Source organism: Nuphar pumila, chromosome 2 (assembly GCF_984573655.1).
Source record: "Nuphar pumila chromosome 2, dmNupPumi1.hap1.1, whole genome shotgun sequence".
Taxonomy (NCBI): domain Eukaryota; kingdom Viridiplantae; phylum Streptophyta; class Magnoliopsida; order Nymphaeales; family Nymphaeaceae; genus Nuphar; species Nuphar pumila.
Window position 1 is genome coordinate 30,520,049 of NC_143250.1, and position 16,697 is coordinate 30,536,745.

General features: G+C 35.0%; 1 protein-coding gene across 1 annotated transcript in view; it reads right to left on the reverse strand.

Moving 5' to 3' along the window:
* Positions 1-11,474: 11,474 nt before the first annotated feature.
* The window catches only part of LOC149845149 (putative ribosomal large subunit pseudouridine synthase SVR1, chloroplastic), a 49,161-nt gene continuing 43,938 nt past the window's right edge, over positions 11,475-16,697 (reverse strand). The window contains exons 10-12 of the mRNA XM_089995551.1: positions 12,974-13,029; positions 11,886-12,080; positions 11,475-11,758 (exon numbers count right to left, since the gene is read on the reverse strand). Of these exons, the coding sequence (XP_089851677.1) occupies positions 12,008-12,080; positions 12,974-13,029 (129 nt within the window). The 3' untranslated portion in view covers positions 11,475-11,758; positions 11,886-12,007. The remainder of the gene's footprint in view (positions 11,759-11,885; positions 12,081-12,973; positions 13,030-16,697) is intronic.

Consider the following 16,697-nt stretch of genomic DNA (forward strand, 5'->3'; position numbering starts at 1 on the left):
TTTGTGTATGATGAGCTCCTGCGTTAGTTTTAGTAAAGTGGTATGTAGATGCTCACCATGTTGTTTTTTGTCTGTGTAGGTACATGTACACATAAAACGCCATCTAATGCAAGAATTGCCGCAAACAGATGATGGAGTTTCACAATGGTGTAGGGATATATTTGTGGCCAAGGCATGTGTATTTTATTTTCTGTAACAAACTACCTGATGCTACATATCACAATTGAGAACTAGATAAGATACTGTCTATGTTTGTGTCATAATTATATCGGGTACTCGAAAGGTCTAGTTTTTTGTTGCTAACTTATAATCATGTTTGATAACTCACTCTAAAGTTTTCTTTTTTCCTCCTTGCTCTGTTATACAGGATGCTTTATTGGACAGGCATCTAATTGAGAATACTTTTGGTGATGAACTCCAGGAGATTGGCCGGCTACTGAAATCCATGCTGGTAATTGTCATCTTAATTACTTTTTACTTGTTGATAGACAGAACAATTTGTAGATTTCTTCTTATCTAATATTTTGATAAGATTAAAATTCACAGAAAAGATTGTTTCCTTTTGAACCTTTCACACTTGCATAGACCATGACTGGGAAAGTCACGTTGTGTAAATTTAATCAATTTATGAACATAGGAAGTGTATCTAGGTAGCTTTTCCAGCACATTGACGCATATGCCTGCTGGACTTCACTTGTTTCAAGGCCAAAGTTCATCTAACAAACCTTACTTGAATAAAGTAAAGGACGTAGAATCCCTAATTTTATAAGCTTGATGCTTTTCATTCACAATGATGATTTTCAAATGGTATGAGTCGATAGATTTTTCTGCACATATGCTAATCAGCCATGTGCATATTTCTGAAAACTAGCTGAGATGTTTGTGTCTTTCACTGTTATTTGCTTATCTGAATATTCCTCCACCTCCGTTGCTCACTTTATTCAGGCATTTTTGGACCAACTTTTGTGGATCTGCTTCTAGTATTGCTTTGGATTCGTGGTTTGTGTGTGGCTTGTTTACATTGTTGAGGCTTTGATTTTTGTTAAAACCCCTGAATAAAGTCAGGTGTTCAATAAATGCACAACTGGTGAAGAAGCTTGTTCATGTGTTGACTGTTAATTGCTGATCCAAATTTCATTTGCGTGTTCGGGCTCATATGTTCACATAGATATTTGCTCTGATAATTGGTCAAGATTGAACTTATATTGTGACCTTGTAGGTGGTTCTCTTTTGGTTATTTCTTCTGTTGTTCGGCATTTTCAAAATCTTTAAATGGTCATCCATTCTGTCCAGTTCGACGGGAAGTAGCTTTAGCCCAGATGATGCAAGTGTAAACTCTATATCCATCTCTAATTTTATTAAAAACCAGGAAGGTTATATGTTTTTGCTTTCCTACAATAACCATATACAATTTTTGGGGAGTTTCTCTTCAAAGTGTGGCACGTTGTGGGATTTTCAATGAATATATCGTTGTTGATGTATCTGTGTTGTCAGGTGAATGTATGAAATGCTTTGAGTCTCTCTCTCTCTCTCTCTCTCTCTCTCTCTCTCTCTCTCTCTCTCTCTCTCTCTCTCTCTCTCTATATATATATATATATATATATATATATATATATATATATATATATATATATATATATATATAATCACTAGAATATAAGAACTAATGTGTGAACCTCGATTTGCATGGATTTTTTGTTCTTTTCTCATGAATCTAACTGTTCGGATGTGATCTACGTGCTTGGTTTTATAATAACCCACTCTTGAATCATCCAATTTTGATGTATAAACAAGATTTTTTTAAGGCTTTAAAATCAATGGCTCATAATCTTCATAGATATTCAAGCATTCAAAAATCACATTTTTCATCGAAAATACACGATCCAATTGTTGATTCTTAACAAATTCACCATGCCAAGCACATCCACATGGTTGTACTTGCAAAAAAGTGTTGGAAATGCCCATATATCTAGTTCTCTAATTTTAGTGACTATATATATATATATATATATATATGAGAAATAGGTAGGTGCATAATAAAATATGCTTAATGCTACTTGCTTAATGGATTTTTCTGCTCTTCTGAATCAATATGAAAGTTTTTTGACAACCTTAGAACACATATATGCAAGATTGAATCACTATAAAAGTTTTTTTAAAGCATGATTTCATCACTATGAAATTTTTTGACTGCCTTAGAACACATATATGCATGATTGAATCACTATGAAAGGTTTTTACCTGCCTTAGAACACATATGAGCATGATTGAATCACTATGAAAGTTTTTTAACAACCTTAGAACACATATGAGCATGTTTGTGTTACCTGTCTTGTAGAGAGATTTTGTTTCTCTCCCTCTCTCTCTTCTTTCATTGTTGATTTTTCAAGTGTTATGAAAGATCTCATTTGCCAGGCTCTTAACAAATATATTGTATACAATGGCAAACCATCTTTACTGATTTTGATATCTATGAACCTTGTCTACATTTGATTACCCCAAGAAAACACTATGAGAAAAGAATCATTAAGAAAATAAAAGAAAAAAAGTGACAAAAAACTTTTCAGTATGCATTTTCTCTTTTAATGTTGTAGCTGTTAGAAAGTGACTTTGAATACATTAGGTTCAATAATGAACCCATACACATGCACACGAAGTGCGAATATACCCACTCAATGGAACAACACAAGTACATCATGTGCTAATATATAAACCCATAAAAGGGGTAAATATGACTTAAAGTCATAAGTTGAATATTATTGAGGAAAAAGGAAGAAGAGGGTAAAAACCCTATACAATGGAGCATAAGCTCCTACAAGGAGTACCAAATACAAAGGGGAGAGCCCCTATATATACACTCTCAAAGGGACCACCTTGGGGGCTCCCAAAGGAGACGTTGGAGAGCCCCCAACGGTCACATTTGTGACCGTTGGGGGCTCCCAACGTCTCTATTGGGAGGCCCCTAATGTGGTACGAAAATAAAAAAACAAAAAATAAAATAAATTACAATGCATATTCCTAATTGGAATATGCGTAAAATGACAAATTACAGAAATACCCTTGAGGGTATTTTAGGAAGAGAAATATATATATTTATATATATATATATATAAATAGAGATATGTATACATATATATATACGTATCTTTATATATAAATATATATACGTACATTTAAGGATTATATTTCAACATATATGTGTATGAGTACACATATTTTAACACCCCCCCTCAAACTTTGCGGGGAAACGAAAAGGTTGAAAAAGGCGCAAGACTCCAAGAGGCTTCGGTAAGGATGCTATTGAAACTTGAAAATGCCTTTCTTCAATTGCCTTCAAATGGTGAACATGTGTCCCTATCCATCCGGGGTACTTCCTTTTATCCTATCTCCAAGATCCTGTGGAATAACAACAAAAAAACAAGTAAAACATATCTTTGCACTTTACTCAAATGGAATATTTCTAACAAGATTAATTGAAACCATATCGGATGACACATCCGCAAAACAATGATGCAAAAATATAACTTATGCATAGAAATTTGAAGCACATGATAGGATAATTATTTTAGCATGAAAAGAAAATTTAGAAAACCAAAGTTTCAAAATCATATATCATGTTAAAGAGTGAGCGGAAGCAAATTATGCAGAAATGAATTGCAAGAATGCATAATGCATTCAAAAGGTCCAACATTGGACAAACATAACCCCATAATGGGGAATAACACAATGGTCCACTAAGGGACACCACAATAAGCCTACGAAGAGGCATAAGGTACATATGCTTTATTAATGAGCATATGCATATATAATCATGAAATGAATTAACACTTAAAGGAATCATTAATGAACATGTTTCAAACAAACTTTAGTCAAAATGAACACAAGAGTTCAAAAAGTTTTAAATTGATTTAAGAGACAAATTAATGAGTGTTATTTGAGTAGAGAACCTTACACATTTAGGAAAATCTCACTCAAATGACAAAAAACTCATTTTGTATACAAAAGTGGCTAAAAAAGCCATAAGCACTCAATATATAGATTAAATGCTAAAATATCAATTTGATTTTTAAAATATGCATATCAAAGATATGATTCACTTGTATCTAAAAGAAATCAACATATGAATGAAATTTCTTAAATTTCAACAATAGTTCATCCACTACAAGCAACTACCTTATTAGTTCTCCAAAACCCATAAATCAAGTGTATAAGCTACTAGATCAAGAATATAAAGCCATTAAAGGCCAAAGACACACACAAAGGTATGCAAAAGAACCTCTTGTCTACATATAATAATACTTGAAATGAGTGCATCTACGACAAGAACAAGATAATACATGCCAACATGGACCAAAAGTATCTCTTGTCTACGTAAAAATACACTCAAAACCAAGTATGTTCAGCTACTAGAACAAGAGTAACAAGCCAATCATGGGCTAAAACGCAATACATCTCTTGTTTACATAAGATGGCACTTGAAATGAGTGAAATAAGTCAACTATGGGCATACATCTCAGCGACTAGAACAAGGACACAAACGCCAACATGGACTAAAATCACACACAATGGTGTGAATCAACGTGCCTTGTCTACACAAAATAACACTCAAGACAAGTGTGTTCAGCTGACCAAGAGAGCAAAAGCCAACAAAAGGCTACCAACACACGAAGGTGTAATAAAATTCTTGTCTACATATGATGACACTTAGATAAGGGGCATAAAAGGAGAAGACTTTTGAGGCAATAAAACTTGTAATGACAAACATATAAATAAAACCTTGAAACGATATTCTTCAAAAAGAATACCCATAACAATATCATTTTGGAATAAATGTGTGAATATACACACACCAAGAACACTTGTGCACAAAAGCACAAAACATAAATGTGCAAATGTACTCATATGATTCATAAACAATAAAAGGTTGAGCAATAATCCCCAAAACCTTGATTCTAATATACCTTAAAACATTTAAGGTTTTAAACACCATATATCCATCACATTTACATATAAATGAGAGCATTCATTAGATCAATGGCCAAAAGAGAAAAAATGAGTGACACACTCATAATTAGAGATCATATAACAAATCATTTTAGAGTCCCAAGGTGCCCATAACTCACCTCAACAACCATCTATAATATGGCAAGTGGACAATCTAGAATGATATAACACGAGGTGCCCATAACTCACCTCAACAAAATCTCTAATAAAACAATAATAAGGCCAAACAAATGATGCATTAAATAACATGTGATGGACAAATATAAATACCACAAAAAGGCAATACTTCCTCTCTTAATCTCAGTGAGCATCTTTTCAAAAAATTCGGCAACACTTCCTCTCTTTGATGGAAAAAATGCTACTCTTAACTCAGGGATAGATGTGCATCATTGTGCGTACTTCACATCTATAATGGTTTGTTGAAACCTAGGCCTTAGTTAGGCCATGCGTAAGTGACTTAGATTTTTACAAAAAACTGGTTTTGTGCAAGGAGAGAAGCATTTCCAATAGGGCCTTCTTTCGTCAATCAAAATCTTGATCGAGGAGCGGAATATAGAATCGTATTTGGTGATAGGAGTTGATCTTCATTTAAATGCTTATTTATGCGCAGCTATATGTAGTATAAGCAGGAGCCTATGTGCGATATAGCGCGGCGGCATAAATGAAAGCATATTTAATGTTCGGCGAGAGAAACTGAACTAAATAACTTGCAGAAAAAAATAATATATATATTTGCCGAAAGCAGAAGCCTTGTCATCGTTCGACATGATGACAATCTTAAAAGTATAAGCAAATACACACACACACACACACACACACACACACACACACACACACACACACACACATATATATATATATATATATATATATATATATATATATATATATATATATATATATATATATACATATATATATATATATATATTGTTGAAAGCAGGAACATTGGCATCGTTCAACGCGATGACAATATTAAAAGCATAAGCAAATACATATATATTGCAAAAAGTAGAAGCCTTGGCATCGTTCGACATGACAACAATCTTAAAAGCATAAGCAAATACATATATATTACGGAAAGTAAGAGCTTTGGCATCGTTCGATGTGACGGTAATTGTAAATGCATAAGCAAATATATATCAAGAAGAGTAAAACTTTGGCATTATTTGTTGTGCAAACCTACCCAAGCTATGCGACGGTGCTCCAACGGGATGGTTGAGATACTCCCAGGTCATGGTCAGCATGCCCTTTACATTCGGTATGATCACAACCAAGAGTGTCTCTTGTAGCTTTCAACGAAACGACGAAGTCTAGACCAAAAACCAAATTAGACCTAGCTTAGGCCTAACTGGGTTTGAACCTACCTCAACTAGGCTAGGCTAGGTCAGATGGGTTGGACCTAGTCAAGGGAATGGTAGAAGAGGTCAAGTCGTCAGAGCTAAGGGTTTTGTCCCAATTGGGTTTGATCTAGGTCAAGTGTGTCTAAGCTCACTTCAAGTAGGCTAAGTCTAGGTCAAGTAGGTTTGACCTAGGCTAAGACCAAGTCAATAGAGAAGAGAGAAAAGCTAACCTGGTAGATCAAGTTGATCTTAATCAACTAGGCTTAGCTTAGGCTAGGCAGGTCCAAGCTCACTGCAAGTGGGCTAGGTCTAGGCTAGAACCAATAGAGAAGAGAGAGAGGGAAGAGAGGCTAGAAAGAGAAAAAGGAGAGAGAGGGTTAGACAATTTTCTAAGAGGGGGTCTCCTCTTATTTATAGGCAATTATGTGGATCTTGGATCCACATGGGGTGTGGATCTGATCTAGTCAACTTACTTGATTCAAGACCCAAACTTAGTGACAAAGTAATAAAATAACTTCTATATCCCTGTGGGGCCCACCTCATGATTCCATGAGATATTTTTGTGGGGCCTACAGGATATTTTTACTAAGATATTTATGTGGGGTCCACTAAAAATTTTTGTGGGTCCCATATATTTTTAGGGTTTCGCCAATATTTTTTTATGAAAAAAGGTGAATACATCATTTTCTTTGTATCGGCGAAACTAAGTGAGTTGGCTCGTTGAAATCTCCTAATTTTATTCAGGGAGAGAGTTATGGCTCTCTGACTGTTTCAGCATATATATGTGAGGATATATATGTTATAAGTATAATTAGTTCGTTAAAATATATGTGTTTCGCATTTTTGGTTCATATAACAGTTATATATAAAATACCTCTTAGATTTATTCAGAATTTTTACTGAAAATTACAAGTCTTACATCATTACCCACTTAAAATAATTTTGTCGTCAAAATTTTGTTAAGAGTACTACGTGAATAACTCAAGATATTTCTCACAGATATTGGATTCATAATACTAGTAGCAAAAAGACTAAGTAGGCGTGATGTTTCTTTCACTAGTATGTCAATGTATCAATCGTAGTCAGATATCAGATAACAATTTTGCAATCATTTGCAAGGTTTCTAAGTATGTATGGTGTGTCATTCACCTAGTTTGTTAACACATTCATTTCAATCATAACCTCATATCATGATCTATGATCGATGAGGGTTGTCTTCTCATATCTGAGTTTAAATTAAATCACGCTACAATAATGGTAGCTTAGTTAAATCTATGTTCTCCCAACTGGCTATTAATCATAGTCATTTTATATAACTATTTCATACACCATGATCATTCTCACAAGGATTTACCATATTGGAACAAGTCTCCTGTCAGATTACCTAGTCTTAGAAACATATCTCCTCACAAGCTCATCCTCATCAGACTCACCTGATATTGGGACAATACACTTCTAAAAAATCATACTAGTCAAGCTACTAGTTTTGAATATGTACACTCATACAGGGTCTCTTAGGACTGCCTGGTCATGGAGTTGTACATCCTCACAAGCTTGTCTTGGCTAGACTAACTGATCTTGAATATGTAAAACCTCACAGGGTTCTCTTCTTGTGAATAGTTCCTCAACGGTTTATAGATTTTATTAAGTGACTTTTAGTATCTTAATTACGCAAACTTAGTTACCTACTCATAGGGTCGATAACCACCAATTTGAGCACAAGCACGCATAATTTTGTTTTGACAAGTCCTTGATTTTCGATCATTACTTTGGGAAACAAATACATATAGATTCAGATGACCATACACAAGGTCATGAGCCACTTGTCTAGGCTTGATCATTCATTTGATTTGATTTTTTTATTGTTTTTTACCCAACATAACTCCTACTTATCAAGGGTATTCAAGTTTCTCTATAAGGTCATTATACATGAATTTTTCAGTCGACACAGCATAGACACTACCCACCACGGGTTTCTACTTTGTCATAGGTAGTGGCAGTCGTTGGAATGGGGGACGTTGCTACGTTTGTTCGGAGGGTCCTCCAGATTTTATATTTCTTTGTTGATCTGAGGCCTTCTTGCGGCATTCTCTTATGTGATGGCATTGTTTACCACAATATAGGCAACACCCTATATCGTGTGGACACGCCTCTTCGGGGTGATGTGCACTACACCTCGAGCAACAAAAATGAGACTGTTGGTTGGGCTGAATGGCTTCTTCTATCTCTGGTGGCTACTCAGTTGGAGTGAAGTTCTTTACTCAAAAATCTCTCTGATAGAAAGGTGGTTGTGATTCCTGCCTACCTGAGAACATTCTCTTATTGTTTTCATTGCATGCTATTGGTCACTTTCCTATGACTCTTTTGGATCGCTCTCAGTCCGTGTTAATCTTTGAAGTTGCCACTACAGCAACTTGCAATGTCTAGGGCATACTTGTGATTACACGAGACCGTAGCCCTTCTCGTAACCCGTTTATATATTTATCGACCCTTTCCTGGTTAGTCTTAAATAACCTGGAGCAATATCGCTCAAGGTCCTGAAACTTGGTAATATAGTCGATGAAACTCATACAACCATGCTCTAGTTCCAGGAACTCCATATTTTTCTTATTCTTAGAGTATAACAGGAAGTAATTATCTAAGAACGCTCTCTCAAAGTTCCCCCAAGGGATGATCTCCTGCTCTAAGAACTGAATAATTTTTGTGGTATCACACTACTTTCGTGTGTTGTTTTTCAGTCTATACGTGCCAAAATTTATCTTTCTATCCTTTGACACTCCTAATACCAGGAATGCACACTCAGTTTCCTCGATCCAGCTTTTAGCTAGTTCTAGATCGGCTCTATCAGCGAAGACCGATGAGTCAAGTTTGAGAAATATTTCATAGGTTATTTCTCCTAAGCTCTCATTGTGAGGCGGGGCCGGTTCTTGCGTCATCTCACGGATGGCAGTTACAAGGTCGTTGAGAATCTCTAATAAAGTATGTGCATGTGGTACTTCTCGCTTGCCACAGTTCTCCTTATTGTAGGAGCTATTTATCTAGTCACATACAAACAACATTGTTCAGTTTCTCAGTATATATAGGAAAGTAAAAAAAAAAAATTACTTTTATATATATATATATATGCATTGTATCGCAAACAAGCATATATCGCCTTTAATTACAAGTGTCATGCCACACTGGTAAACATTGGTGGCAAAAACCCCATAATGAGTTCGTTGACTAAAAACATAACGAGTTCCTAAGAACTAGGTTTTCTTTTTTATATAAATAGCTTCAGATAGGCTCGTCAATTGCCACATTGTCTTGCCTTAGGCGCAGTTGGAGTTGGCTCAGGTGGCACTTCCGCACTCTCAAGTGAAGTCGGTGGGTAGACCGATGATGTTTGTTCATTTTGTGGCATGACAACATTATGGCTCGAAGAATTTGAGATCAAAATAGGTGAATAGGACTTCTATCATTTATTTAGGTCATTCAAGCTAGGTATATATGTTGATGGATGATAACTTGGCGAGTGATAAAACTCGATAGGGAAAAGCCAGCCATTGCCTCCCAAACTCAGTGATCCTACTGAAGTCGATGGGGTACTGCTACTCCCCAGACTAGAGTGATGGGTCTACTAATGGGCGAGGTCTCATCTCTAAGACCAAGTGATGCCTGTCGACCCATATCGACGGTGTGTTTCCTTTAGCATTCATTGGCGAAATGCCCCTCTTCGTCATAAAATCGGTAGTCTTAGACTTCGAATGGACACAGTCATTCGAAGTGCATGATTAGACACCGATAACAGTAGCCTCGCGAATCGTGGGTTGTCATCTATAGTTGGTAAAGATTTTTCATGATTAAAAACTTGAAAACATACTTACAGTGCGATGTTGTGAACATGACAGATCTTGAACATGGTTTCTCAGACTTAGCTCTGATACCAATTTTATAACACCCCAAATTTTCAAAACAAAACACTTGGTCAAAAATTCATGCATTTTTTTTCTTTGCAGCAGAATTTAGAAAAAGGTTTTTAGCAGCGAAAATAGATGATGAGTCATCGGTTTTAGAAAACGTCAAGCAAGTCACAAGTATATAGCCAAACACTGATTGACCACCAAAGTAGGAACCTTGGCAACATTCGACATGATGACAATCTAAAAAGCATTATATGATCAGATTAACTTTCTTTATCATAAAACACCAAAACCCTAAAATATTTTTGTCAAAACCTTTTTCAAAGATGATTTTTTTATATATTTAACCAACAACCAGTTTTTCCTTCCTCTCCAATCATTGCACAAAACCAAACCGCCTCCTGCCCGACCAAGTACCAGTTGCTTTGCTGGTAGGCTTAAACCAGCGAAGCAAGGATTCTGACCAAGTTGTGTCTATCGCACGCATGCCATGCGAGCTTGCTCTCGCTTGAACGGTGTATCACTTGAACGAGGAAGGAGTTGACTGCAACTTTCCAAGCAATACCATGAACCCCTTGTTACTTTTAGAGTATCCAAACACCATAAAGTCAATACCTCTATATCCAACCTTTGGAGTTTTCAGGTGTGGCAACTTGACATGAGCTAAGACAATCCCAAAGATTGTAGCCTGAGATGGAAATCTTACTCGAAAGAAGCCCGAGTGTGCTTCATGATATCCACAAGAACAAAAAATGTGAAACTCCTTTTAAGTGGGAGTTTGCATTACCCAAGGAGCGAAGCGATATATCGCTCGAACTTCGACAGTCTTGTACATGCGAGGCTTAAAAAAGTCATAGCGAATTTGGGTAATTGTGATTTTGGATATGAGAAGAATAGCAAAAAATTTGGGGCATTTTGAAAAAATGAGTCATATTTGTGATGCAGTACAATCATTTTCCGAACAAAAAAATCATGAAAATTGTGGTTCAGACATTAGTTCTCATATTTTCAATTCTCATATTCTAGTGAACACACACACACAAATATATATATATATGGGTTAATTTAACATTAAACTAATGTTTAATATTAAATAGATTCAATTTTATTAAAATGATTAAAATAACCGTTAAAGGATGACATTTTTTAAAATGCATGGTTACTATTTTAGACATTATGTCTTTTAAACGTGGAGGGAATTGAAAAATCAAACACCTTAATAGCATACCAAAAGAATAATTTTTCTCATTTATTTTTCACTGTAAGGATCTGTCATGTTCAAAAGCACAATACACAATCACCTCAGTTAATATCAGATTTAGAATGCATTCAATATTCTTGATTTCTCTTCACATGCATGGACACAATTAGCAACTTGTGGGTAACCTTGAAACCTTTTGAGCCAAGGAACAAAACTAGACTGGAAGATGACAATAGGCGCAAATCAACAGCCATGCAAGTGCCTAGAGCTTGAGTACCTTCATGTCAAATTCATGGAACCTGAGAAAACTGGAGAATCACATATTGAACATCTCCTATCACTGGCAAAAAAACGCAATGAAGAAAACAGAGGCTGATAAACAATCTACTTAAAACTAAAAGATTGCAGGAAGGAAATGTGACTATGTCATGATACCTTGATTCCCCACAAGAGTCAATCCTCAGTATGCCATATCATTGGATGAGTCTCAAGTAAAATAGATGGATGCACATTTGAGCTGTACTTGAGAACTCAGCATCAGCCACTAAACCTTATGTTTAAGAAGGTTTTGATAGTTTTCCAGCCAACAACTTCAGATCCGCGTCTTTTAGCTCCACATGCTTTCCAAGACTGATTGAACCAGCAATAGTAGTAACACAACAAAGTGAATAAGGGAACAAACAAAAACAAGACTAAACACAATTCTATTCATGGGGATGCTTCAAGTCACATGAAGTCACTTTTTCCGTCAACTGATAATTTTCCTCTTTAACTTGGAGCAACATAATGGCTATATGGAGAACTTTTTTAGTCAAGTGACCATCAGTGCAGATAAGCAGCAGTTATTAATTTAGAGCTGCATATTGTCTCATATGGAGACAGCATAGGTGACCTTTTAACGCAGACAAGCAATACTTGTTAATTTGGAGATGCATCTTTTTCCATCTTGTAAATGTGTCTGCTTATACAGCCACGATGTGTATTTGTATCATCTGCAACGCATGTCTGACATGTATAGGAAAGATAGTTATGCCAAGTGTTAACTATTTAATGACAAACTAAAGTTTAAAATATTTGTAGGTAAATTGACATCGACTGTCATACATTGACATCAACCGAGAATAACAAAACAATTATAACTCCACAGTATTCTCTCTGTTTCAAATAAGAAGTCTTTCTTATTTATGAGTTTCAGTTTAAAACTGCAATTAAACCAAACAAAAATCAATTGCCTTGGTCTTCTTCTAAAGTATTTTTCTCAAGTATACAATCACCAGAAAACCTGAGACAATCCAATTTTTCTCTGAGTTTTCAAGAAATGATTGATGGGCTGTCTTCTCAGAGAATGACAACCAACTATAATAATGGATGTGTTCTCTCACTAAAAAGTTGCTTGAATTCAAGGATTGGTTTTCATGATCAGAAGAATTCAGTAATAATACAAGAAGCTAAAAGCCATAGTAGTAAGGGATCAAGCAATTGCTTAAAAATAGAAAACAAAATCTGACAGAAAGCTGCATTACCCAAGCTCTGGAGGAAGTCGAAAACCACCAACACGGACACGTTTTAGTGAGTAAAGCTGCCATTGGATAGAGGAAAATAAGCCAAGAAAGTTAGATAATATATTCATAGAAAATCTTTGAACCATCAGGTTAAACTCGACTATTTGACAACCAGCTAAATGAAAAACTAAGTAAAACGTGGGCTAATGGAGTTGGTATGTTCTCTAGCAACTACTAGAGGATTTCAGCATCTGTTATCTCAACAGTGCCATTTAAAATCATTCTAAAATCTCATTGATTTTGTTCTTCTTGTAAACATTGACCAATGCATTGAGCAGTTTACAGGACTAACAGTTATACATATAAAAAGCATAACATAAAAACTTAAATTGGCTATATTGAATAAAAAATTATTCAAAACTTTATTTCACAATAGAAAAAATATTAAATTATTTCATTCAGTCCCATAAACCATTGAGAATTGTAAGATATGTTGATATGAACTAGCATTTGATTAAGGAAAGCAGGATGATCGAGTAGCCAAATCATTGAGACTCAGAGGATTTTTGTCATATGATAGGAACCAACATTTCATTTAGAGAAAGCATTGAAGAATGGGGATGAGTAACCAAAGTTAGATATGTTCTGAGAAAGAACTAGTCCAATGTGATACTTTTTATCATTGTCCCATATCAACAATCATGAAATAACACATGTTGCTTTCTCTAAATGAAATGTTGGTTCTGTTAAATTGTACATATATAGTACATGTATGTGTATAGAAATATATGTATGTATTATATATATATATATATGGGAGGTTGGACCAAGTCAACCTTGCTGACTTGAAGGCCCAACGGCTGGATTTCCAGCCGTTGGACTAAGGTCCAACGGCTAGACTTAGTCCAACGGCTGGAAATCCAGTCGTTGGGGCCTTGTCCCCTCTCTCTTAAGCTCTCTCTCTTGGCTCTCCTCTCTCCCTCTTATGTATGTAAATAGGGGTCCATCCCCCTTGTAAAAGTATGCTTCTTACATACTTGTTCTTCAAATAGAGACATTATTTTTTTAGCTTTTTGTGTATGCCCTTAGTAGGGCTTGTGATTGTGCTCTTGGTAGCACTTGTGATTGTGTCCTTGGTGACACTTGTGTTTGTTTATATTGCACTAGTTGGTGGATGATTTGTTGGTGCTTGAAGGTGTTCAACCCCTCTTTACATGGTATCAGAGCTTGGGACTATTAAAGCCCATTTGAAGATCCTTTTAAAGTGTTAGTGATCTTGCAAGAGTTCCAAGTGATCGTGTGAACCATTTGTAGATTGCTTGTGTTCCGCGTATTGCTCTTTTTTCTCCTTTATTCTCTCTTTTCTCCTTATCTTTTCTTTCTCTCCTCCTCTCTTAGGCCTTGTAAAATGGATGACAATGATAATATTACACCATTAAACCCATAAAACTGAATGGTTTCAATTATATAACATGCGCTTCTATTATGAAGCACCTTATGGGGACTAGTAGATGGGTTTGATCCGGAACCTAAGCTAGTTCTCACTAAATTAGAATGTGAGAAAGAGGTGCCTCTAACCAAAAATGAAAAGACCAAGGCTATAACCTCTTATGAGAAGAAGTAGAGGGGATGAAGGATGGGACAAGTCAAGATTATGTCTTGGCTTATTAGTAGTGTAGATGTTAAAAAATGTTCAAGCCTCGCCAAATTTGAGCATGCTAAGAAAGCTTAGGATTATCTTAAGAGAATGTATTCTCTTAAAGATATTGCACATATATGCAATGTGCAAGATAGAGTTAGGACTATAATCTAAGGGGATAAAACAATTAGAGAATACTATAATGATCTATCCAAACTTTGAGAATAATTGTTTCTTCTAGAGCTAAAGTGGCATTGCCCTGAAGATATAGAACTCCGCCAAAGACAAATAGAAGCAGAGCATTTTTACCAATTCATCAACGGTCTAAGATCGAAATTTGAATCTACTAAATATATTCTTCTCCATAGATGAAAGGTCCCTTCTATTGAAGTTACTATATAAGAGTTGAGCACAAAGGAAAATAGATAGAGGAAGCATAAAACCGAAAATGAAGAAGACTCGGTCTTAGCCGTCTCTCTACAGAGAAATTACACATGTGCATATAAACCACATTATTATAGAAGACAAGGCAATGAATATGATGGAAGGAAAGCTATTTGTCATCATTGCCATGAACCGAGACACATTAGGCCCCAATGTCCTAAACTAAAAGGGACACGAGAAAAAGGTTGCATTGATAGACTCTCCACAAGAGTCAAAAGATATTTCTACATCACAAGATTCATCCATTGAGAGTTTGTCTTTGGCTTAATTAGTGAAAGCGCTTCAACCTCTTCTCAAATGAGCATCTTCCTCAACTGAAGCCGTTGTTTCATCTTATTCCATTTTTGGTAAAAAAAAATTGGCTTCTTGATTCTGATGCATCTTTTCATATGACTCCAAACAAAGATATTTTATCTAAATATCATAACTAAAGTGTGTCAAATATTTTCACAACCGATAGTATATCTCTTCAAATTGAAGGAATAAGGAACTTTGAAAAAAAACTTTCAAACTCAAAAAGCTTTTTTATTTCAAAAGTTCATTACGTTCCTAAACTAAACTTGAATCTTTTATCTGTTTCTTAAATTTTCGATTGTGATTGTAATGTTTTATTCTCTTCAAATGAATGTTTGATATAGGATCACCAGTCAGGGAAGCTGATTGGACAAGGCCATAGAGAAAGACTCTACTATATGAATTTTTTGGAAATACCCAAAGATGTTTTTTGTTGTAATATTCAAAAATTGGATTTAAATGTATGGCATAGAAGATTAGGATATCCAAATGTATCCAAAATCCAATATTTTCCAAATTTGAAAAAATTTTGTAATTATAATGATTTCTCTTGCGAAGACTATGTTTTTGGAAAAATGAAGAGATTGTCATTTAATGATAGAACTTTTGTTTCATCTAAAGCACTTGAGCGTGTGCATTCGGATGTTTGGGGTCCCGCACTTGTTTTATCTAAAGGTGAATATGCATATTATGTTATCTTTATAGATAATTTTACTAGACATTCTTGGATATACTTCGCATAAATCAGAAGTCTTTTTATATTTTCAAAATTTTCATAAATTAGTTACAAAAGATTTAAAAATAAAAATTTTATATTTCAGACTGATTCAAGGAGAGAATTTGTCTCAAATGAATTTAAAAATTATCTTACATTCCATGGCATCACACATAAAAGATTTTGTAGTCACACACGACAACAAAATGGTTTGGCCGAAAGAAAATATAGGCAGATTATTAAAACTTCAAGGACCTTATTTATTGCAAGTCATATGCCAAAAAAAATTTGGGCAAAAGTTGTTTTAACCTTTGTTTATCTGATAAACAGAATGCCATCCTCTTCTTTACAAAATATTTCTCTTATTGAAAAACTTTTTAAAATCTCTCCTGAATATGTCATATTATAAGCCTTTGGTTGCAAATGTTTTGTATTAACCAACAAAATGATAAATTTTCACCTAGAGCTATTATGTGTGCCTTCTTTGGCTATATTGATAACCAAAAAGGATATCAGTGTTATAATCCTAAAAATGAAAAATTATATATTTCTAGGAATGTTACTGTTTTAAAAAAGAAAATTTCTTTGAAAAAGATCAAGCTAAGAAAGTAATTGAGTACTCTTTTTTATTTGATCTTGGGTTCAACCAAGAT